Source organism: Chrysemys picta, chromosome 3, assembly GCF_011386835.1.
Source record: "Chrysemys picta bellii isolate R12L10 chromosome 3, ASM1138683v2, whole genome shotgun sequence".
NCBI lineage: Eukaryota > Metazoa > Chordata > Testudines > Emydidae > Chrysemys > Chrysemys picta.
The window spans coordinates 209,071,429-209,097,124 of NC_088793.1; the positions used below are offsets into that span (position 1 = coordinate 209,071,429).

Genomic DNA, 25,696 nt, shown 5'->3' on the forward strand with positions numbered 1-25,696 from the left:
GCAGAAAATGACCTGGGGGTTACAGTGGACGAGAAGCTGGATTTGAGTCAGCAGTGTGCCCTTGTTGCCAAGAAGGCTAACGGCATATTGGGCTGCATTAGTAGGAGCATTGCCAGCAGATTGAGGGAAGTGATTATTCCCCTCTATTCGGCATTGGCGAAGCCACACCTGGAGTACTGCATCCAGTCTCCTGGGCCCCCCACAGGAGAAAGGATGTGGACAAATTGGAAAGAGTCCATCGGAGGGCAATGAAAATGGTCAGGGGGCTGGGGCACATGACTTACAAGGCTGAGGGAACTGGGCTTATTTAGTCTGCAGAAGAGAAAAGTGAGGGGGGATTTGATAGCAGCCTTCAACTACCTGAAGGGGGATTCCAAAGAGGATGGTGCTCGGCTGTTCTCAGTGGTGGCAGATGACAGAACAAGGAGCAATGGTCTCAAGTTGCAGTGGGGGAGGTCTAGGTTGGATATTAGGAAACACTATTTCACTAGGAGGGTGGTGAAGCACTGGAATGGGTTCCCTAGGGAGGTGGTGGAATCTCCATCCTTGGAGGTTTTTAAGGCCCGGCTTGACAAAGCCCTGGCTGGGATGATTTAGTTGGGGTTGGTCCTGCTTTGAGCAGGAGGTTGGACTAGATGACCTCCTGAGGTCCCTTCCAACCCTGATATTCTATGATGCTACCTCGGGTGGCTCCCCAAAGCGACCGGCTCACCCCTGTGGCAGCGGCTCCTAGGCGATGGGCACCGGGGGTCTCCGTTCACCACTGCCCAAGGCACCCCCCCGCAGTCTCCATACGCCCCGGCCAATGAGAGCTGTGGAGTCAGCACTGGGGGTGGGGCAGCGCATGGAGATCCACTGCCCGCCCGCCGCAGGGCTATTCTGGCTTCTCCGGGAGCGGCGCAGAGTGAGGGCAGGAAGGAAACCTGCCTTAGCTCCGCTGTGGTGCCAGCAGCAGCAGCCAGGGCCCCCCAGACTCTTTTAAATCACTGGGGCCCCTGGGCAATTACTCCTTTGCAGCCCCCATCAGCAGGCCTGGAGCTTAGTCGGTGCCCATAGAGGAGGGCAGGCGGCTGGATCAGAGCCACCAGCGGCTACATGAGTGGGGCAAGAGGCCTATCCCAGCCAGTGCCCCAGCCCTCCCCCGGCCTCTTGGAAAAGATGGTGCCACGGCTCCTGCCTGTCCAGAGCCTCTCCGTGGACGCTGGGGTGCTCAGCTCTGCTCAGCGCCAGGCCCTGGAGCCAGCGAGGTGGAGGAGGTCACGGGGTGGGGGAGCTGCAGGGATCTCTGTGCGGCGGAGGCCGAGCAGATCGATACAGCCAATGGCACTCATCTCCCACCCCTAGCACAGACTCTGGGCTCTTCACTTCCTGTAATGGGTTTATCCACAGCACCCTGCGAGGCAGGGCCATGTTACCCATTGGCCAGATGGGGAACATGCCCATCATCACCCAGGAAGCCTCTGGCAAGCCTGGATTGGAACCTGCCTAGGCTGGAAAGGACCCGCTGGGTCAACAAGTCCAGTCCCTGCTCTCGCAGGCAGCCCTGCCAGAGCATCCCATGTGGGTTTGTTCTGACAGCAGAGTTCTACATTACGCACAGGCTAGAGGCAGTGGGTAGAAAAGTCCGGTCTTGCTCCAGCTCCCAGGCCATCCTTCCGCCCACGATATAGCCCTGCTGCTCCTGGCGCTAGCCTGGCGGGTGCATCTTCTGTTCCTGTGACTGCTACAAGAAATGGTCCCGCCCCTCCAGCCATTAGCCAGCAGAACCCGACTGCTCCTGGGCAGGCTGGCCTCAGCTCCCACTCTCAGCACTTTTAATTAATAGGCAGCAGGTTTAAAACAAACAAAAGGAAGTACTTCTGCACACAGCGCACAGCGGGAACGCGTTGCCGGGGCATGTTGTGAAGGCCAAGACTATAACATGGTTCAATAAAGAACTAGGTAAGTTCATGGAGGACAGGTCCATCAATGGCTATTAGCCAAGATAGGCAGGGCTGCAACCCCGTGCTCTGGGCATCCCTAGCCCCTGACTGCCTGAAGCTGGGACTGGACAACAGGGGATGGATCCCTCAGTAATTGCCCTGTTAGGTTCACTCCCTCTGGGGCACCTGGCATTGGCCACTGTCGGAAAACAAGATGCTGGGCTGGATGGGCCATTGGTCTGACCCGGTATGGCCGTTATTTCTTTTTAAAACCAACACATTTTGAACATTAGAAAATCAGATCCGTTACAGAAACAAAAAAATCTCAAATCACTTTGCAAGTTTCCAAAGCAGGAACAAGTTGGAATTTACTTTTGTTTACGCCCCCACCTCAGAATGAATGGGAGATGGGGGTGTCACTGGATGACCTGCCCTTTGAAAGGGTCAGGGGGTCTGGGACCAGCCAGACATGTCTCAGCATCAGACCCAGCTAGGAAGGGGTCAGGCCGTCCCTATGAAGGGCTGAGAGACTGCAGGGCGGGGAGGGAGCTGCAGGTGGGTTCCTGTAGTAGGCTCTGGAGCATGGGGACTGCAGGGATGGATGTGTCAGGGGAGAAGCCCCTGGGAGCTGAAAGCATGGGGACTGGAGGGCGTGAGGAGCGGCTTGGTTTTGATGCTTTGCCTGAGTTTATGTTTGAAGAATAACCCTGTGCCCTGAGGAGCCGCCCAGCCTAGGTGGGATGGTGGGAGCGAGTGCTGTGTTTAGAAGGTAGAGTGAACGCAGTCGTTCCCTGCCAAGGGAGCGCCAGTGTTCCCAGGAGTGTGAGATCAAGTCAACTAGTGTGTAAATTAAAATAAATCATGTTTTGATTGCGCTGTCCTCATCAGAAGATCAGACTCCAGCAGTTCTCAGCTGGTTTCTAGTCAAGGGCATGCGAATTTAGACAGCAGAATGGGTTCAGATTTACTGCAAATTATACTATATATGAAAAGAGCTAAAGCAAAGCAAATCCTGCGGTAGTTCAGTGCTGCTCTTGGGCCACTGTATTTCAGGTTGTGCCAGAGCTGACTTTCCAATCCCTTGTTTCTGGCTATAAACCTTTGTTCTATAACAGTGAGCAAGGTCTCCTCCTCCCCTGACTCTGTACTCACCCTCCCCACCACTTAGTCTAAGGTTTGGCTACTTACAGAAGTGCCAAAATGTGCATCTCAGAGCGTTTGGGTCTCTTCTCGACACTCCTGTGCCCTCGCACTGCTATGCCTTTGGACTGGAATTTTATAGGACCCTGAGCCAGATCAGGGAAACAAAAGGGGCAGCTTTCTGAATGATTCAACACTTAGAATACAGTCCAGAGATGCTGCTTCTTCTGTAGCTCATGCCTTTCTAAGAGAGCAGGTGAGATGTTGCAGAAGTTTCTTAACACAGAGTAACTCTCAGCACGGAACTGCAAGGCATACAATTAAGTAGGTTTGGAAGGCGAAGATCTTTATCGATAAATATCACTAAACATCGATTTCATCGCACACACAAACCAACAAAAATATTTCCATCAATGATAATTTAATGACTGCTTCTTTGAGCAGCTAGTCCTGGAACCCACAAGAGGAGAGGCAATTCTTGATTTAGTCCTAAGTGGAGCACAGGATCTGGTCCAAGAAGTGATTATACCTGGACTGCTTGGTAATAGTGACCCTAATATAATTAAATGTAACATCCTTGTGGTGGGGAAAAACACCAAAGCAGCCCAACATGGTAGCATTTAATTTCAGAAAGGGGAATTACACAAAAATGAGGAAGTTAAACAGAAATTAAAAGGTACAGCATAAAAAGTGAAATCCCTGCAAGCTGCATGGAAACATCATAAAGACACCACAATAGAGGCATAACTTAAATGTATACCCCAAATTAAAAAACATGGTCAGAGAACCAAAAAAAAGAGCCACCATGGCTAAACAGCAAAGTAAAAAATAGTGAGAGACAAAAAGGCATCTTTTAAAAAGTTGAAGTGAGGAAAATAGACAGGAGCATAAACTCTGGCAAGTGAAATGTAAAAATATAATTAGGAAGGCCAAAAAAGAATTTGAAGAACAACTAGCTAAAGACTCAAAAAGTGATAGCAAAAATTTTTTTAAGTACATCAGACACAGGAAGCTGCTAAACAACTAGTGGGACCACTGGACGGTCGAGATGCTAAAGGAGCACTCAAGGACAATAAGGCCATTACGGAGAAACTAAATGAATTCTTTGCATCGGTCTTCACAGCTGAGGATGTGAGGGAGATTCCCAAACCTGAGCCATTCTTTTTGGGTGACAAATCTGAGGCACTGTCCCAGATTGAGGTGTCACTAGAGGTGGTTTTGGAACAAACTGATATTACTGTTTAGTTTACGTCACCAGGACCAGATGGTATTCACTCAAGAATTCTGAAGAAACTCTAATGTGAAATTGCTGGACTACTAATGGTTATCTGTAATCTATCATTTAAATCAGCTTCTGTACCAAATGACTGGAGGATAGCTAATGTGACGCCAATTTTTAAAAAGGGCTCCAGAGGTGATCCCAGCAATTACAGGCCGGTAAACCTGACTTCAGTACTGGGCAAACTTGTCAGATGAACATAATTTGTTGGAGAAGAGTCAACATGGTTTTTGTAAAGGGAAATCATGCCTCACTAATCTACTAGAATTCTTTGAGGGGGGTCAACAAGCATGTGGACAAGGGGGATCCAGTGGATATAGTGTACTTAGATTTTCAGAAAGCCTTTGACAAGGTCCCTCATCAAAGGCTCTTAAGCAAAGTAAGCTGCCATGGGATAATGGGAAGGTTCTCCCATGGATCAGTAACTGGTTAAAAGATAGGAAACAAAGGGTAGGAATAAATGGTCAGTTTTCAGAATGGAGAGAGGTAAATAGTGGTGTCCCCCAGGGGTCTGTACAGGGACCAGTCCTATTCAACATATTTATAAATGATCTGGAAAAAGGAGTGAACAGTAAGGTGGCAAAATTTGCAGATGATACAAAACCACTCAAGATAGTTAAGTCCCAAACAGACTGCAAAGAGCTACAAAGAGATCTCACAAAACCGATTGACTGGGCAACAAAATGGCAGATGAAATTCAATGTTGATAATTGCAAAGTAATGCACATTGCAAAACATAATTCCAACTATACAGACAAAATGATGGGGTCTAAATTAGCGGTTACAACTCAAGAAAGAGATCTTGGAGTCTTTGGGTATGTCTACACTACCCGCCGGATCGGCAGGCAGCGATTGATCCAGCGAGGGTTGATTTAACACGTCTAGGCCACATTCAAGTCTCCAAAATTCATGTAGATCTTGTTTAAAGATGGAGAGAAAGGTATTAAATCTATTAGCAGCATTTTGCACTGGATTTGGTAAGCAGGCATTCTCTATTCCTGCCTGGAGACCAAATTCAGTGGTGGCTTAAATGGTCATGCAAGTTACACGTCTCTAAACTGGTGTCAATTGCATAGCGAGGCAGCTGGCTGGTGAAGGTGGCGCAGGGAAAGCAGCGAAAAGGAAGGTATAAAGAGTACAGGAAGTTTTGTCTGGTGGCTAAGGAATGTTTGGGATACCAACGGGTGCAGTGCAGGCCTACCCCAGTGCCATTTCACCCCTGTGAATGACATCAACTCCCTGGCAATGGCTGCATATTGACCTTGCAGGACCGTTTTTGGGACCGATGCGTCTAGGAGTTGTGGAGGCCCATTCCCAATGGCTGGAAGTTTTCTGCACGAAGATCACCACAGTTGCGCAGACAGCAGAGAAACATCTATGTTTTTTGCAGGCACTGGCCTGCCAGAAAAAGCAGAGTGATAACGGGTCTCGGTTTAGTTCAGAAGAGTTTCAGCACTTCATGAAGAACAGTGGCATTAGACCTATCACCTCCGCAGCACAGCGCCCGGCACAAGAGGGCCTGGCTAAAGGGTTTGTGCAAACTTTCCAGCAAGCTCTAGGATCCATGACCGATGAGAAGGGGTCAGTACAGCAGAAGCTGCCATGCTCCTTGCTAACCTATTGAAACGCGGTACACTCCACAGTGACCCAAACCCCTGCAATGTTACTTATGGACTGAAATCTGGCTCTGGAACGAGGGGGAAGTGATTTCTCCTCTCCTCTCCGCCAGGCCTAGCTGTGTGGTGTAGCAATGGTAGCAATGAATGGTCACACACAAGCGTGATTTTTTTAAGTTGTTGCTGCCCCTATTACTCTGATGGTTGTTATTTGTCTAGGGTAGCGCCTAACTCCGGGCTGGGTGCTGCACACACACACTGCCCTGATGTGCTGACAATCTACATAGCCGGGACAAGCAGCAGGCGGGAGGGGAACCGGATGCACAGGGAGGGGCAGGGAATAGAACAGAGTCCCAGGGCAGTGCTCTAACCATTGCACCCCGCTGCCTTGCCCCAGTAGCAGCTCACACGCATTCCTTCAGCTGCCACCTCCGCCAGCCCCACGCATGCTGGGTAGGGCCACCCCCTCATCATTAGGCAGTGGCACGCCAAGAATCGCGCCCAGACAGAGGCTGCCCATTGGGGGATGCACAAAGAACCTCCCCCATCTGCAGTCAGCCTGGGGCCAGCCACGGTGCTCTCCAAGTACCAGATTGCTCCAGGCCAGCTCCAGCACTGGCAGGAGCCATCCCAAAGAAAGCAGGGGTGAAGGGCACGGCCATGGGCTGGTCTCCCTTTGTGCAGACGAGGGAGGCTGCCCTGGCGTGTGTGAGTGGGTGTGTGCACGCACGGGAGGTGCCCTGGGGTGTGTGAGTGGGTGTGTGCACGCATGGGAGGCTGCCCCGGGGAGTTGGGGGGTGCTTGTTAAGATGCTTCAGTCTCTCCAAGGCTCCTGTCGGTGTATGCTGGATCTACACAAGTAGAGGTGCTGTCGTATAGACAGAATCTGGACAGCTGTGACTCAGGACCAGCCTAAATGGCTCTCAAAGTGGGCGTGAACAAACCAGCCTATGGTCTCAAAGGCTGATGAGGTCTGTGATCATCTGTGAAATTATCCTAAACTGCCAAGCGGTAAATTGGCAGCCTTGGATCGAGTTCTGTTCAGGAAGAAACCCCTCTCGGCTGCGTTTTGAAAACATAACTCCAATCAATAACAATCTATTAATGAGTTCTCTTCATGTTCATCCTGGGGTTATTAGTTGATTAGCCTGCATTGGCACAGACTCCCAAATACGTAACGGTTCCATCAAGCACCACCTTCCTGCCAAGACCCTACTCTTGGCTGATGGCTATTTATTTCCAGTAGGAACTGACTGATCTACATTGGATTTCTTAGGTACAGAGAATCCATATGCAATGAAAGTCTGTGTGTGCAAAGCCCGACATGCGCTGAGAATTTTTCCATTCTATAATGAATGGCGTGTTTGATTATTTCGGTTTAGTTTGTGAGGAATTAGAATACATCATTTTAATAAGTCTAGGAAGGTTCAATGGAAATATCCACACTCGCAGTCATTGATTTGTTTTGAATTAGACACCTGGAACGAGGCTGCAGCTACATCACACATAGCAGATGGGCGGCTGCCTGTAGGGCACTGCAGTATGGCCAACCCCAGGCATTCAAAAACCAAGAGTCAGCCCCTCCCCCCCAAATCATGGGATTGGTTTATAAACTATGAGATTTTAAAATCATTATAAAGTGGCACTCAGGCCACATTTTCAAGTTTTTTTCAGCAACCTTGAAGGCTAGAAACTTGCTTTTCCTTCTAATGCAAGCTGAAATTCTCACGTAATCACATGCCTGCAGAAGCCAGGGCTTTAAGACAAACACCACCAAATATCGCTGCATTCACGATAAGCTCACAGGAATTGTTCTTAGGTGGCTCCATTCTTGTGGGCACTGTATTCTGTGTCTAATTTCCCAGCCATGCCTCCCTAGTCTATGGTAAGTAGCATTACCCAGGCAGTAGTTCTGCTCCAGCTATTCCCCACTGTTTCAATATTTGATTGCACACTTTTCCATCTCACATTCATGTGCAGCATACCGTGCTGGTTCCCGCCGGCATTTCCTTTCATTCTGTGTCTCAGTGCCCTACAGCGACGCTATCCAAAAAGGTAAATCTACCGCCTGTTTGATATCTGAATGGGCCATAAGGGTAAACTCAGATATCCTGTCTCAGCCGCATTGGAGTTGTAATTAAATTGTCTTCTCTATTTCGGAACATTTGGAAGGTTAAAATTAAATTAAGGCTATCTTAATTAATTTAGCTTGATGCTCACTAATCATATGTATAGCCAAGACAACAAAGGCAGTCTCGTTAGTACTATTTATAGTGCCCGCCCCTTGCATGAGAGAACTGAGTCCAGGAGTAATCTAACCTAATTCAGCTGAGCAGAACACAGGCACTCTGAGACACATTAAGAACATTGGAGAGTTTGATGCAGAATTCTGCCCTATTAAACTAATGGAGGCTAAGATGCCACGAGCCCTCATCCCCTCTGACCTGCAGCGTGCTCTGTCACCTGATGGTTAGGGCATGGCCTTAGAAAGGGGAATGGCTGGTTCCAGGCCTGGCCGCTGAGTGTGAGGTTCCCCGTCCTCAGTGCTCTCACCACTGGGTGTTGGGGGGAAGCACCACCGTCTTCTTTCGCATCTGACCGCAGCCCTTCATTTCCTTTGCTTTTGTTACACATGCTCACCCTGACAAAGGTTTCCTTTTGTCTCCAATGGAACCAGGCGGCTGACTCCAAAGGGAAATGTTTATGAGTTTTTTTAATTGCCAAAAATTCCTACAAAATATGCTTTTGGTTTAACCTAAACTGATGGGGTTTTCTTGGAACTACCAGTGAATGAATCAACACACCAGTTAGTCACACAACTCTAGTCTCTTCGCCTTACTGTGCCTCAGTTTCCTCTCCCAGCCTTTGTCTGTCGGGCCTGGTTAGACTGTAAGTTCTTTGAAGCAGAAGCTGTCTACTCTGTGTTTGCACAACACCTTGCACGCTGGGGCTCCCCAAACGCAGCTGGGGGCCTCTTAGTGCTACTGTAACAATAATAATAATGTGAACATTCATGAAAACAATCTACCCCTTTGGAAGCCATCATCCATTTATGTCCTCCAGAAGTGTCAGGAGAAGCAGGATTTCCATGAGCAGAGAGAGACCGTTAGTAAATGTTGTTAGACATATGAACTGAGCACGTGAATTCATTCAGAGTTCAGTGGCACAGCTCTCTTTTTTGACAATTTCTTTGCCTACAAGCAGTGATGACTTGACCCTGAAAAAGGTCACATTGGATAAACACCCAAAAGTTCAACAACTCATTCGGATCTTATCCAGACATAGCTGAACCTTGATGGAGTGGAGACGCCAAGACCTCGAATTGCAGCAAGGGTGGTTTAGGTTGGACATTAGAAAAAACTTCCTAACCGTTAGGGTGGTTAAGCACTGGAATAAATTGCCTAGGGAGGTTGTGGAATCTCCATCATTGGGGATTTTTAAGAGCAGGTTGGACAAACAGCTGTCAGGGATGGTCTAGATAATACTTAGTCCTTCCATGAGTGCAGGGGACTTGACTAAATGACCTCTCCAGGTCCCTTCCAGCCCTACCCTTCTACGCGGACACATTCTCTTGCAATATTTCCAGTTTTGGCTTGTTTCATTTTTCCAGCTAAGACCAAAACAACTCTCTGTTGCATCATTTTGACCCCTCAACTGGCATCAGAAACCGGGGGGAGGGGGCTGAGAAAAAAGGAAAGTTCACTGAACCTTCTTCAACCTAAAAGTTGTTTAAGGAAAAATCGAGGTCACAGGCCAGATCCTCAGCCCCTGTAACCCAGCACAGGTCTATGGGCATCGGGGGAGCTTCGCCAATCAACCCCGGCTGGGTACCTGGCCCCCACTGAAATCAATGGAGCCATGCTGATTTACACCAGCTCAGGATCCTGGCCCCACTGACTTAATGGACTAGGGCCAATTTACATCAGACGGGGATCTGGCCCCAGTTCGTATGTTAACGAATCACCCATTCTTTATTAGATCCTAGAATCACAGAATATCAGGGTTGGAAGGGACCTCAGGAGGTCATTTAGTCCAACCCCCTGCTCAAAGCAGGACCAATTCCCAGCTAAATCATCCCAGCCAGGGCTTTGTCAAGCTGGGTCTTAAAAACCTCTAAGGAAGGAGACTCCACCACCTCCCTAGGTAACGCATTCCAGTGCTTCACCACCCTCCTAGTGAAATAGTGTTTCCTAATATCCAACCTAAGACCTCCCCCCTGCAACTTGAGACCATTGCTTCTGGTTCTGTCATCTGCCACCACTGAGAACAGCCGAGCTCCATCCTCTTTGGAACCCCCCTTCAGGTAATTGAAGGCTGCTATCAATCCCCCCGTCACTTTTCTCTTCTGCAGATTAAATAACCCCAGTTCCCTCAGCCTCTCCTCGTAAGTCATGTGCCCCAGTCCCCTAATCATTTTTGTTGTCCTCTGCTGGACTCTCTCCAATTTGGCCACATCCCTTCTGTAGCGGGGGGACCAAAACTGGACACAATACTCCAGATGTGAACTCACCAGTGCCGTATAGAGGGGAATAATCACTTCCCTCAATCTGCTGGCAATGCTCCTACTAATGCAGCCCAATATGCCGTTAGCCTTCTTGGCAACATGGGCACACTGTTGACTCATATCCAGCTTCTTGTCCACTGTAACCCCCTAGGTCTTTTTCTGCAGAACTGCTGCTTAGCCAGTCGGTCCCCAGCCTGGAGCGGTGCATGGGATTCTTCCTTCCTAAGTGCAGGACTCTGCACTTGTCCTTGTTGAACCTCATCAGATTTCTTTTGGCCCAATCCTCCAATTTGTCTAGGTCACTCTGGACCCTATCCCTACCCTCCAGTGTATTTACCTCTCCCCCCATCTTAATGTCATCCATCCCATCATCCAGATCATTAATAAAGATGTTGAACAAAACCGGCCCCAGGACCGACCCCTGGGGCACTCCGCTTAATACTGGCTGCCAACTAGACACCGAGCCGTTGATCACTACCCATTGAGCCTGACGATCTATCCAGCTTTCTATCCAGCTTATAGTCCATTCATCTAATCCATACTTCTTTAACTTGCAGGCAAGAATACTGTGGGAGACCGTATCAAAAGCTTTGCTAAAGTCAAGATGTATCACGTCCACTGCTTTCCCCATATCCACAGAGCCAGTTATCTCATCATAGAAGGCAATCAGGTTGGTCAGACATGACTTGCCCTTGGTGAATCCATGTTGACTGTTCCTGATCACCCTCCTCTCCTCCAAAAGCTTCAAAATGGATTCCTTGAGGACCTGCTCCATGATTTTGCCGTGCATTTAAGTTACCTTTGCTCTCCATCAACCTCATTAATAATTACCCTCTTACAGCACTTTACTGAGGCCTAGCTCTTCTCAGCTGCACTGCTATAAATCAGCAATAGATCCGCTGATGTTAGTGGGGCCCCATTCAGCATAGCACTTAAGCACATGCCTAACTTTAGACACAAACTTAAATCCATCCGTGCTTTGGATGGCTCAGTCCTGTGCTGAATCTGGGCCTGGATGTGGACCTGGGCAAAAGTGGCATAAGTGAGAAGCGAATCTTAAGTTTTGTAAAAACATTGTACTCTGAATTGAATAGAGCTCACGGGGGTGAGGGGGGTTGCCCAGTAGAACTTGTCATGATTTTTTAAAATGTAACCCCAACATCCCTAGCTCCAGCACCCCTAGTTCCAACACCCATGCCCTAGGTAAGAACATAATTTGAACTGTCAGCAATTCTCTCTAGCCGAAGAAAAAATGAATACCTGAAACTGGTCCTCTATTCTTCAGATACTTTGCATTTCCCCTGTTCAACAAGCAGCGCGGAAGAAGGGTCACTGTACTACAGGGCTCTTTAACCGAGTGCAGAAAGGCAGAACAAGAACCAGTGGCTGAAAGCTGAAGCCAGCATCATCAAATCAAAAATTATCAGACACAAAATGTTGACAGCGAGGGTGATTAACCACCGGGACAAACTATCAAGCATAGTGGTGGATTGTCCGTCTCTTTAGGTCTTCAGATCAAGAGCGGATGCCTTTCCGGAAGACCTGCTTTAGTCAAATACAAGTAGTTGGGCTCAGTACAGGAGTAACTGATGAAATGCTCTGGCTTGTGATATACAGGAGGTCAGACTACACGATCTAATCATCGCTTCTGGCCTGTAGCTGTAGGAGTCTGAAATCTTCCTCCAGACATCAGGAGATCATAAATAAATAGGAGCTTCCTGTCTCAAAGGTTGCTGCAAGTGACACTGAAAATGCTTTTGCTAAGTTTACTTATTTGCTGCATCTGAAGTTAAATGCATCACATCACGTAAGGATTAGGTCAGGTCTGAAATAAAACTATTCAGATGTGTTACTTAGGAACATAAGAATGGCCACACTGGGTCCATCTAGCCCAGTATCTTGTCTTCCAACAGTGGCCAATGACAAGTGCCCCAGAGGGAATGAACAGAACAGGTAATCATCAAGTGATCCATCCCCCGTTGCCAATTCCCAGCTTCTGGCAAACAGAGGCTAGGGACATTATCCCTGCCCATCCTGGTTAACAGCCATTGATGGACCTATCCTCCATGAATTTACTTAGTTCTTTTGTGAACCCCGTTATAGTCTTTGGCCTTCGCAACATCCTCTGGCAAGGAGTTCCACAGGTTGACTGAAAAAAATACTTCCTTTTGTTTGTTTTAAACCTGCTGTCTATTAATTTCATTTGGTGACCCCTAGTTCTTGTGTTATGAGAAGGAGTAAATAACACTTCCTTATTTACTTTCTCCACACCAGTCATGATTTTATAGACCTCTATCATATCCCCCCTTAGTCATCTCTTTTCCAAGCTGAAAAGTCCCAGTCTTATTAATCTGTCCTCATACGGAAGCTGTTGTGTACCCCATATAACCTTTTTTGCCCTTTTCTGAACCTTTTCCAATTCCAATATATCTTTTTTGAGATGGGGCAACCACATCTGCACTCAGTATTCAAGATATGGGTGTACCATGAATTTATATAGAGGTGATATGATATTTTCTGTCTTCTTCTCTCTCTCTTTCTTAATGATTCCTAACATTCTGTTTGCTTTTTTGACTGCTGCTGCACATTGAGTGGATGTTTTCAGAGAACTATCCACAATGACTCCAAGATCTTTCTTGAGTGGTAACAGCTAATGTAGACCCCATTATTTTATATGTATAGTTGGGATTATGCTTTCCAATGTGCATCACTTTGCATTTATCAACATTTAATTTCATCGGCCATTTTGTTGCCCAATTCACCCAGTTTTGAGAGATCCTTTTGTAGCTCTTTGCAGTCTGCGGGACTTAACTATCTTGAATGGTTTTGTATCATCTGCAAATTTTGCCACCTCACTGTTTACCCGTTTTTCCAGATGATTTATGAATATGTTGAAAAGGTACAGACCGCTGGGGGACACCACTATTTACCGGTCTCCATTCTGAAAACTGACCATTTATTCCTACCCTTTGTTTACTATCTTTTAACCAGTTACTGATCCATGAGAGAACCTTCCCTCTTATCCCATGACAGCTTACTTTTCTTAAGAGCCTTTGGTGAGGGACCTTGTCAAAGGCTTTCTGAAAATCTAAATACACTATATCCACTGGATCCCCCTTGTCTTCATGCTTGTTGACCACCTCAGTAGATTGGTGAGGCATGATTTCCCTTTACAAAAACCATGTTGACTATTCCCCAACAAATTATGTTCATCTAGGTGTCTGACAATTTTGTTCTTTACTACAGTTTCAACCGCTTTGCCCGGTATTGAAGTCTTATTGGGCGTCACAGAGAGGCTCACATGGCAGATCAGGAACCCAGGGTGCCGTGGAAATTTCAATTTTGCAGAAAGACGTTTCAATGGAAGATTCCCGACCGGCTCTAATGCCGGCAAGTGAGGAGCCTGGGTTCTGGGCCCCCACCATATCCGCCATGTGTCGCTGTTACAGGCCAGGCGCAAAGGCAGGGAGGGAACTGGCTTTCCTGGGGTACTCCTGGGGTGATGCACTGTATGCACCGTCCCTTGCTCAGGTCTGTGCCTATAACTCAGTGTAGTCCACAACTGCGTGGATGTGGTTTCTGTTATGGTGACATTCTAGGGCCCCGGGGGAGTGATATGTAAGGTGACATTTATGTCTCTCGCCACAGCTGGAGCATTCAGCAACAGGCGTGATCATCTTCGAGCAGTAAAGCCTGATCCCGAGTGAAGTGACATCAGCAGAAATCAAGGGGGACTCCACTGAAGTCAGGGACGGTGTAAAACCAATGCTCCAGAGACTGGTTTTATAGCCCAGTCAGAGTCAGTTACTTCAGCAGGACAATGTTCTGTGCACAGCACTGCAAGTGGGAAGAGTACAGATTGTTTTCTCAGCCTTCCTTATTATGCATTAAGTGACCTTCAAATAAAAAGAAAACCAAAAACAAGGAAAACGAAATCGGAGCAATTATAGTGCCTGGAGCGAGTGGATTCTTACAGCATCACCTCCTGCACACTGCCAGTACACTACAGAATGCCTTTACCATCCTGTGGTGTATTGTTTGTAATACACAGTTACAGCACACAATAGAACAGCTCCTGTAGAGAAAATTGCCACACGTACACTGAATTCCCACAAACAATAGTGGCTGCTTAGGTCCTATGGACTGATCAGCCCACATGGCCGTCCGAGATTAGAGAGAGAGAATTAAAGGCCCTGAAACTTGCAGGTATGAAAAGCAGCAGCTGTGGATGCAGAGTAACTCCCTTTCATAAGGAGGTTTTGTGCCTGGTAAATGGGCTGAGTATTATGTACATTAAAGGGGGCGAACAATACGTGGGCAGTAAACAGCTTTTTCCAGCAGGAAGGAGGAGGACACCCTTGTGGTAGTTTCCTTTCCAAAGGCTACATGCCGGCCTGTTCTCTTTAGGTTCTTGTGCTGCTCCCATCACCACATGTCCAAGTACCCTTCTTGGCCATTTTTATGTCTGCAGACATCCCACGCTCCTGGCCAGCCTCGTGGACCGACAGCAGGTAGCATCCTCAGCTTAAAGGCCAAGCCATCCTGTCACAGGAATAGGGATAAGGTGGCTTTGAGCTGGACTGAGATTTTGTCACAAGCCCTGCGTGTTTCTGCCCCTCCCCAGGAGCCAGGCAGGGCAGGAGAGGGCTCCCATGAGGTCCTGCTTTGTCAGGGTGCTCCAGGTCGCACCCAGGGTTGTGAGGCACCTCATCCCACCTGCCCTGAGCAGGAGGAAGTTTCATCTATGCCTGCAAACCCCAGGTTCTGGCAACAAGCACTGCCTCCCAGGTCTCTGCCAGCCTCGCCCTCTCTGCACACACCAGCCCTGGGACGCTCACAGAATAACCAGGCTGCTGTTCCCAAAGCAATAATACACCACAGCTTCTCAGTGAAACCTGAGACCATGGCTCTCCCCTACTCATGGTACTGAGCTGTACTTATGGCAAAACCAAGAACAAGTATTATCAGAGAACAGAGATTCAACTGATATCAAGTAAGAATATTGGAAACATTCATAACAGGCTTTCTAGAGACTAAATTTGAACATAAAAGCAGCCAGACTGGGTCAGACCAGTGGTCCCTCTAGCCCAGTATCCTGTCTTCCAACAGTGGCCAATCCAGGTGCCCCAGAGGGAATGTACAGAACAGGGAATCATCAAGTGATCCATCCCCTGTTGCCCATTCCCAGCTTCTGGCAAACAGAGGCTAGGGACACCACCCCTGCCCCTCCTGGCTAATAGCCATTGATGGACCTATCAACTAACATGTTATCCTCCTGTGTAAAGAGGCTTATCTCACCCAAGGTTCTCTCCAGCATTTTCAGCCAAGCTGGATTTAGGCTGCCAATGGATATTTCCTACAAGAGCTTTTTTTTCCATTAAGCACTTCACTGTGTTAGCCAAATGAGACAACTTCTTATCAGGGTCCGTGGCAGCTATTCAGGTCAACATTTGTGCTTCCAGCCCAATTCCGAAGCAAAAAGAGACTGTCATATCCCTAATTGTAACTGTCCTTGTTCAGGCAGAGTGCTGGTATTGTGGAAAGCAGTGGAAAGGAAAGCCGCCCGAAGAAACTGACTGAGCACGACCACCACACCAGAAGGAAGGGATATGACGGAAATGACAAAGAAAGGAGACGTGGCTGTGCTAGAGTTGCGGGAAATCTGTCACCCAGAGGCAAAAATACTGGGCTGACCACAGATCTTACACTGGAAAGGATCAGAGAAATGAGACTAGAAGGACTGAGAAAACCTGGGTGAGAGCACTGAGGCTGACCCCAAGCTGGTTAGGCTAACAGCACAGAGAACGGAGAATAGGGAACAGGGAAGCTGCATAGCTTGAAATGGCAAGACAATTCCAGCCTCTGCATCCGAGTTAGTTACAGCTCCACGTGCCATCAGGACAACAATGAAAAGATAGAATGAAACCTAGAAATCCTAAAATGACATTGACCAGGAGTCACATGATATCCTGGGGCCTGGAATGCAGGACACCTGGGTTCCAGTCCTAACTCTGACACTCACCTGCTGGCTGACCTTAGGAAGTCATTTCCCCTCCCAATGCCTCAGTTTCCTCATCTGCAAAATGAGGATAATGATCCTGTCCTCCCTTATCAAGTGCTTTGAGATCTCCGGATGAAAAGCGCTATGTGAGAGAGAGTTACTGTTAGTGTTGTTGCCCCTTCTGCCCAGTGATAGCAACTACCCAGGGCCTTCCGAGTCAGTGAAGCAAAGTCTAGTGTAACTTGTTTTAATTACACACATACCCCAGTCCTGGAACAGAGGTGGTCAAGCAGCATGCAGGGCAAACCCTTCATTCCAGGATCTCAGCCCTGCCCCACTGGCTGATTCCCGGAGAGCAACTCTGCCCTCCCAAATTGACTCTAATTAGTGACCAAGGCAGAGAGGCAATTCTCCTGTTGCTCACCCAGCTTCCTCTTCAAGGATCACTGCCTCTAGCCTACACAGAACCTTGAGTGGCCCACAACTAACAACATGGCTTGTCTTTCCCAGAGTCAAAACTTGCTTGTGCATGAAGAGGAAGAATTTGGAAGGCCATGTGTAATAATGCCACTTGAGGGCACCTTCCAAAACATTACTCACACAGTGCGGTAGTAAGAGGGGCCCGATTCTCCGCAGCCTTGCACCTCGTTTGGTCATTTACACTTGTTCAAAGAAGCAGAAATGCTCAAAAGGAAGATGTGGTGTGTTTCTGGACCTGAGCTAGGCTGGTTGTGCCATGAGGGCAAAACCCACCCACTTCCATCTCCCACGGACCCACAGATTATGCACCGGTTTATCCCACCTAGGTCTGGCTCAATGATCGGCACAACCCTGGCGTCGCTGCTTGCTCCTAGCACCGCACATTGCCGAGGAGTCAAGCCACATGTCAGAGGGGCTCAGCTTTTCCCCGTGAGAATGCTTGTCTGTTGGAAAATGGGGCTTTCAGAAACACAAACACTGTCACAGAGCGCCTCAGCTTGCTTTGAAAAGTCTTGATTGTTTTCATCATACAAACCAACCAATCAGCCAAACCAACCATCTGGGTTCTGGCCACTTTCCATTGAAAACTGCGGTTGTCACTTGCTGCGGTTTTCAGTGTTTCAACAGAACATTGACATTTGCCGCTAACCCCCTCGCCCCCCTTTCGCGATCAGCTCCGTCATGCACTTTGAAAAAGAACCAACTCGTGTAGCCTGGCTGCTTAGCAACGCGTGCTGTGCCATGGCTCTGCTCTCTGCACTGCCCGGCCAGTGACAGGCCTCTCTCTTTCGCTCTCCAAAGCCCGCCATGGCACATGGCCAGCTAGCTGCGAGAGCGTCTTTCCCTCTGTGAACACGCCCTTCCAGATCCTCCAGGAGCGGGACCTAGACTCTGGCGCTCACTCCAGCAAGCGATGCCAGCAGCTAGGGAGCTGTCCTCAGTCCACAGTAAATGCAGAACTCACCATGTTCCTCAGACACAGCCCGCCTGCTTGCTCTCCCTGTTACACATGGATGCACCGCACAGACTATACACTAATCAAGCTCCCGCCGAGAGCAATTGAGATAGCTGCTGTTAAATGTTTGGGCCGCGCTTCGATGCTATTGTTGGACACGAGATAGGCAGGGAGATGGAATAAGGCAGAGGTGCCCATTGGGACTAGGGTTCCATGAACTCTATCCCGTGACTGGCTGTTCTACACGAGTGCAGCTCTGCTTTACCTCAGGCTCAGAGTTTCCAAAGCGACCAAGGGTTTTGGGTGGCTCAGGCTGAACATCCAAAATCGGAGGCGCACAAACTCCCTGCTTGCTATGAAGAACTGACATGAATGCAGAGCCTTGATCCGCGGCAGGCCGTCAGCCTGACTCCTGTGGCTCCAAGGGTCTGCAGCCTTCTGGTCTGGCCATGCCAAACTGATGACCAAGTGCACTGGACATTTGAAAATGTCTTTGCGAACAAACAGGCAGCAGCGCTCCCAGGCTGCGTTTGCGCACCGTCTGCTGTTAGCCAGCCCATGGGCATGGCGGATCCTTCTGCAGCCCCAGACAGCCCTGTGGTTGGCAGAATAAGAAACTGGAATAATGCAGATTTCCTGTTTGTTAAAATCTCTCTTTCCTTGACGCCCGGCAGGGCCTGATGCAGCTCCCGCTGGAGCCAATGGGCAGATTCAGCTACTCAGCCGGAATCAAAGCCCTTTGAAGGTCAGGATACAATACTGGGAGCGGATCTGGGGATGAAGAGAAGAAAGGGGGCGGGGGGGAAATCTCTCTCAGATCCTCCTTTCCCTCGCTAGCCACTGGAGCATCCTCCCTCAGGGGGCCTGCGCCAAGCCAATCTGAAAGCAAACCGGAAGGGGGCAGGCGTGCACCAATCGAAGCAGGCCAGCTCTGACGGACGTGTCACCTAGAGCCGGTCAGGCACGACTTTCCGACAGAAAATGCGGTTAAGTAGGCCATACATAACCCTGACCCTGGGAAATTTCTGATTTTGCTGAAAATTTTCGATTTTCTGTTGGGAAAACTGAAATGAAATATTTCATTTCAGCTCAGTTAGCCCCAAATCAGAATATGCTGGGGTTTTTTTTAAACTGATTTGAAAAGAACCATTAAACTTAATTTTGCTCTGGTGCCTTGCTTCATGGGAGTTGTAGTTCTGGCGCCCATTGTCTATGCCAAATGTAAATGTACAGATCTAGGAACAAGGATTGTAGGCCATACTTATGAGTCTGGGGACTCTCTCCTGGAAAGCACTGACTAAAAATACTTGGGGGCCATCTGCTGAACGTGAGCTCCTGGTGGATGCTGTGGCCAAAAGGGCTAATGCACTCCTTGGATGCCTAAACAGCGGAATCTCGAGTAGGAGTCAAGAGGCTATTTTACTTCTGTGTTTGGCACTGGTTCAGCCACTGCTGGAATGCTGCATCCAGCTCTGGTGTCCATAAGTCAAGAAGGATGTTGATAAATTGGAACAGGTTTAGAGAAGAGCCATGAGCATGATTAAAGGATTGGAAAACCTGCCTTATGGTGACAGACTGAAGGAGCTCCATCTGTTTAGCTTAACAGAGAGAAGGTGAAGGGGTGATTTGATGACAGTCTATAAATAGCTACATGGGGAACAAATATTTAATAATGGGCCCTTCAATCTAGCAGAGAAAGGTCTAACCCGATCCAGTGGCTGGAAATTGAAGCTAGATAAATTCGGACTGGAAAGAGAGCATAAATTTCTAACAGTGAGAGCAATTTACCAAGGATTGTGGTGGATTCTCAACCACTGACAATCTTTAAATCAAGATGGGATGTTTTTCTAAAAACTCTGCTTTAGTTCAAACAGGAGTCGGCTGGGGGAAATTGAAGGAGGTCAGACAAGATGATCACAGTGGTCCCTTCTGACCTTAAACCTTATGAATCTGTTAAAGAAACCTGGTCCTAGTTTCCTTGTAGTGTGAGTGGGAGTCTCCCCTGCACAGTTGTGGGCCCAGGATCCCCAGACCCTCAAGCGCTGTCCTGTGCTGCCCATTCTATCTCATTATCATTCTTTTTTACCACTCCACCAGTCCCGGTCACAGTCTCACCCCAAGGCTGGCCCAGACAGTTGTGCCAGAGCCTATGAGCGAGGTGGGATTTGGAGGAGATGATTTGAGATATGCTGAGTTTTTTTAATGCTGAAGTGCAGCCATCCAACAGCAGGATGTGGTGCTTTCATTTGACTGTAGCATTTAGATTCTGCATGGCACATTTTCCTGAATGCCTCCAATCAGCACATTTTGATACATGCCACGGTGCTCTTGGAAAAGAGCAATTTTACACTCACGGTAATGAGAGAAGGAGTGAAACAGCATAACAGGGCTAGCAGGCTGCAGGGCCCATTCAGAATAAATGCCTGCGGAAATATTTCCATCCATTGTGTTCACCAGGCTGCAGGCCAGTGGATAGATGCACAGTAAGTGATGTCCCATGGGCCAGATATGCACTGGGAGACACATACAGGGAGCACAAAAGGACTTGCCTGGCCCCCCCATTGCCACAATGTCCAAGCACCTGATTGGCTTTCATTTATCTGCCCTCACAGCACCCAGGGGAGGCAGGGAAAGGTGACTATCCCGATTGTACAGAGGGGAAACCGAGGCACAGTGAGGCTAAGTGACTTGCCACAGCCTTCCTGTGCGAGTTTTGGCAAGGCAGGAACTTGACTCCCAGCTCTCCTTAGCCAAGTGCCCTTAGCACTGGGCTACCCTCCCTGTCCGTGAGTGCCTGGGTCTCTCGGCTTTGCGTGGGAATGGAGGAGTCCGTCCCTGGGACCCTGTGCACGGTGTCAGAATCCATGATGGGGGAGGTGAGAGGGAGCCAGGCTCCTTCCCTCAGGCCACCTGTCCTCTGTGGTGCATTGTGGAGAGGAACCGAACGGGGGAAAAGCCCCCGTCCAGCACCCTGCCGTGCTGTGCGCCTCAGATACCACAGACACCATTTCCTAACACAGGCCTCATCCCATGGGTCCCTGAAGGGGCAGGGGAAAGCCACCTCCTCCTTTGCAGAGTCCCCAGCCACAGACCCTGCTGTGCGAGCCTGGCGCTGCCTGGCGGCTGGGGCAGGGCTGCGTGTCATTCTCCCCCTGGCTCCGCTGTGCTCAGGGCAGAAGCTGAACCCAGCCAGCATCTGCGTCACATTTCCCTGGCTCCGGGAGCGGGAGGAAGAATGGCCCCGAATCCCTGCTGCATGCAGACTGCCGTGTGCTAGGCCAGCAGTGCAAAGGGCGCTGACGCAGCTGTCGCCATTCCCGGCGGGATCTCCCTAGTGTCGAGCAAGCCCCAAAGGGCAGAGAGCCAGCATCCCAGCTCCCACGTCCCCAGCCCTTCCTGCAGTCTTCCCTGCCCCCCAGCAAACCCATCTGCTGGGAGTACATTAATTATTTGTATTAGAGCAGTGCTGATGGGGGTCAAGGCCTCATGGTTCTGGGCTCTCTGATAAGAGACGGTCTTTGCCTTGAGGAGGTTACGGTCTGAGTAGACAAGACAGAGACAGGAAGAATTACTGCCCCCAGTTGACAGAGGGGAAACTGAGACAGGAAGAGATTAAGTGATTTCTCCAAGGTCACCCAGGACATCTGTGGCACAGCTGGGAATTGAAGCCAGATCTCCTGAAGCCTGGCCTCGATGCCTCCGTCACAAGACTATACTCCCATTGTACAAGCCATTGGCAGCCAGCGCAATTTACAGAAGCCTCAAGGCTGCTCTGAATTACACTGTGGGACTGGTCAGCACTCAGCCAGCCCAGGGATAAGGGAGGGCAAAGCTATGCTCGTGCTGCTTCTTCCTGCGCACTCCTCAGCTGCAGCCCCGTGTTCAAAGCCTTCCTCTAATCAAAACCAAGCAATGGTAACGATTTCAATAAAGCAGCTGCTGCTGCCAGGGGAGGTTCAGCACCAGCTGAATCAGGCCTCAGCTCAGCACAAAGTGCAAGCGGGATCAGCTGGAGTTTTTATCTTGATTTCCAAAAGCCACAACTTAGTCTCAGATCCACCCCCTGAGCAACGGAGTTACACTGACCTAAGCACCGCACACACACACGTAGGCATGCAAATAGATTTAAACCTGAGCTAGCAATTTTGTAATTCCATATAAAAAATCCAGAGGATTACTAAAATTTAGGGAGGGTTGGCAGCTCTGCCATCACCAGCAACGCCCTTTAGGAATGGGCTCTGCTCCTTAGCTTGGGCTAATGCTTAGATGCCAGGGCTCCAGGTGTCTGAGAGACACGTCCTGGTACTGCACGCTCTGTGCTTCACACTCAGTGTGACGTTATGCGATTCCAGACAATCGTTCGCACTTGTGACTGACCGCTGTGCTCTGCACTTGCTTGCACCCAGAAGATTGCCCGAGAGTTCATGCACCGTCTGGGTCTGTGTGTGGGACTCAGGGCACGGCTCTGCAGTGGGCAGGACTCAAGGAGGGAGGTGACTGAGCGGAAGTTGCGGTGCACACCTCCTGCTCGGGTGCGAGGGGGAAGCTCTTTGTACCAGCAGCAGGGGAGGACATTCTGGTCACTTGTTTTAGCACCTAGATGGGAGCCTGGCCCTTAGGGTAGGTTTACACTGCAATGAAAGACCTGCGGCACAGCCACGCTGCCCTGGGCAGCTGGTTTGGGCTCCTGGGTCTCGGGCTGTGGGACTAAACATTGCAGTGTAGACAGGGGGGCTCAGACTGGAACCCTGTCAGAGGAGCAGGTCTCAGAGCCCACGCTCTGATTGTTAGCCTACGCTACACTGAGATTGTTAGCCCAAGGCCCACAAGCCAGAGTCCATTGACCCAGACTCACACTGGGTCCCGCAGGTTTTTAATTGCAGCATAGATGTTCCCTTCATGCCACAGCTTATGCACAGGTATGCTAGAATTCACCTCTACAGCCCAGCAGCTCCTGGCACATAGGCTCATGCCAACCTCACCGTGCTCCCATGCACTAGCAATACCTGGGAGACTGTAGAAATGAAGGTCAGCAAGACAAATGCTACCAGGTGCACTGCCACAAGCGGCATGGAAAAGACTGCAGCCAAGCAGGGTGAAGGCTGTAAGGGGATGTGTGAATCTCCAGGATTGTGTTGATATGCCGCTGGGATGTCAAACTGTGCAGCAGCAATCTGAGGCTGCCATTAAAAACTCCAGAGAGAATTCCCTCCTCAGCGTTTTCAAGCGATAAAGGGAGGGAAGTCAGTCTAGAGTCCCAGGAACGTCCGGCCAATACCAGGTTCACCAGAGATTACAAAGGCCCCAGTTTTGCAGAGCACTTACACACGTGCCTAACTTGAAGCAGGTGCACCAGCCCACTGACTTCCATGGGACTGAGCCACCTACATAAAGGTACGCAACCGCTGAAGTACTTTGCTGAGCTGAGCTCACAGGGATAAAGGCAAAGGGTGAAATTCTGGCCCCATTGACTTCAGTGGAGCCAGGATTTCATCCTGAGGGTTTTTTTGAGCTGATTAAGAGATTTGTATGCCCAGTTCCATCAATTTTACTGGAAATTGCACATCCAAATCTTTGAAATCTCAGCCTAAACCGCTAAGAAATTACCAGGGAATTTTTCTGTGTAACAGATCAAATTTGTAATGTAGAGCAGCACAAAAGAACCTCCCTGGTTTCTGTGCTAACAGCCTCTGACTCAGCCTGCTGCTTCTTTCCATGGACAATCTCTCTGATTGTGAGGGACTGCTACATGGGGACGCTTTTACAAGGACACAGAACTGCTGACTCGTGGAAGGTTGTCTTGAAACACCTGTGTGGTGCAGTTCACACAGAGTCTGTCTGGAAGGCTCTGCGTGGTGTTGATTTATTTCAGTGTTCTCTGAGATTAGCTTGTTTAGTTAGTTAGTTTTCCTCCATTTTAAAGAATGCCAGATTTCAGCTTTGGCCCCTACTCAGTATTTTGGAGCTAGAGCTGTTAAAGAATTGCAGGATTTTTTTTTTAATTATTTATTTATTACAATGAGGAAAGTTTTGTATCACCAGAATCAAAAGAACTGAAAAGCAGGTCAGTCCTCAATGGCAATAAGAGAGCTGCTTAGGGAAGCACTGAGCTCCAATACTAGTGACCCACTTCACTTATACTCCACTGGTTCTTGTGTGGGCAAAGCTGAAGCATATCTTGTGAAATGTGTTTCAGGCCTCAGGTTTGTTGCATTGTGTTGCTTTATTTGCTTATTATTAACGACTGCTTTGTTACCTTATAATGAGCTTTTCTCTCTCTGCAGGATTGCAGACCCCAAGGGTTCAAAAATCATGAGTCAGGCCCCCAAAATGATAAGACAGGCTTAAAAATCAGATTTAAAAAAATCATGTTACCCCTTTTTGACCTGAGCAGTTAGCCAATATTCAGGGCTGCACAGGTAAGTTCTGTTGGGAGGAGAAATTGAAGTTGGAGTAAGGTGTCTTTGGTGCAGTCCTGTTTATTTACAGAGAATTCTCTTTTATGTTTATTTACGGACAATTCTCTTTCCCTGAACACAGGAAGAATAAAATAGTAGACTTTACTTCAGTTGTTTCATGTCCCGATTCTCCTGTTTGGGCAGGGCTTCCTAACCAGATTACATCTCCTATGATGCACCTCAGCTGTGGACTCCCATAATATGCATCTCCTATCTTCAAGAGGGGACACTGTAGTGCATTATGGGAGATGTAGTTTGATGAGGGAGCCCAGTCTGTAAAGGAGAATGGGAGCATGAGTCACCAGGACTACAACTCCCATGAGGCACTGCGGCAGCATTTCCAAGTTGAAATATGTTGGTTTGCTGCTTAAATATTTTGGAGTTTTTTGACTAAAATATTGTGGTACTTGAATTTCAAGAAAAACAAAACAAACAAAAAAAACAACAACCCACAAATATTTCAACCAATTCTAGATAACACTGTGGGTGGGACATTTTGCTGTGTGAGTCATGCCTGAATTGCAGTTTCTTTTTAGAGAATAATCTTCACGTTGCACAGACTATGGCTACTCCACTTCTCCCATCTAAAAACCTTTGTACAATGAGAAGTGGAAGACTGAAAATTGTAGCTCAAAGTGTTTTATGGCTCATCTACAGAGATACAACCCTTCTGGCCAGTGGTGTCACTGCCAGCAACAAAGGCTGGGTTCAATATACAGGGGTTCCTCTTAACATTACAAAACCAAACCTGCTTGAGCTCCCCCAGGAAGCCTGGAAAAACGAACTACTATCCCGAGTGCCTGTAAGAGACAATACTTTGCTGCTTGCACGCACTGAGTCTCTGTGTAACAAAAGAGGGAGAGGGAACTCAGCACTAATTTGGTAAGACACCAAAACAGTGATTCAAAAATATGCAAACCATAACACACAATACCTTGAGCAGTAGTCCTTTGCCTAAGTTTCCCACCTTGCAGTGGGAAAGTCCGACAGAAAAACATCCCTTTAACATGCCCCTCCCCCTTTCCCTCTGCTGTATCCAACTCACTGTTTGTTGTGCAAAGTCCCAGAATTCCAGGGTGCGTTCATGGGAGTTCACCTCCTGCCCCTGAAGATGGTGGGTTTCAAGCAATGCCTTTGTCACTACCACTGCTGCTATCTCTGCCTCGCTTGTTCTGAGGTTCTACCACTTAACCCAGTTCACAGTGATTTCCGGTCTTCAGGATTTCACTAGGTAGCAGGGAATCTTACTACTGCAGTCTCTGCATTGGCGTTCACCACAATACTGTCCCCACACCAGCTTTAAGGCTCAGCCTAAGAGACCTGCTCATCAGCAATTTCACT

The 25,696-nt window shown here is 48.6% G+C and overlaps 1 protein-coding gene across 1 annotated transcript in view; it reads right to left on the bottom strand.

The window, feature by feature from the left end:
• MRPS5 (mitochondrial ribosomal protein S5) overlaps positions 1–25,456 on the bottom strand; it is a 280,021-nt gene extending 254,565 nt beyond the window's left edge. The window contains exon 1 of the mRNA XM_005293563.5: positions 25,401–25,456. Within this exon, the coding sequence (XP_005293620.2) occupies positions 25,401–25,441 (41 nt within the window). The 5' untranslated portion in view covers positions 25,442–25,456. The remainder of the gene's footprint in view (positions 1–25,400) is intronic.
• Between the last annotated feature and the right edge of the window lie 240 nt (positions 25,457–25,696).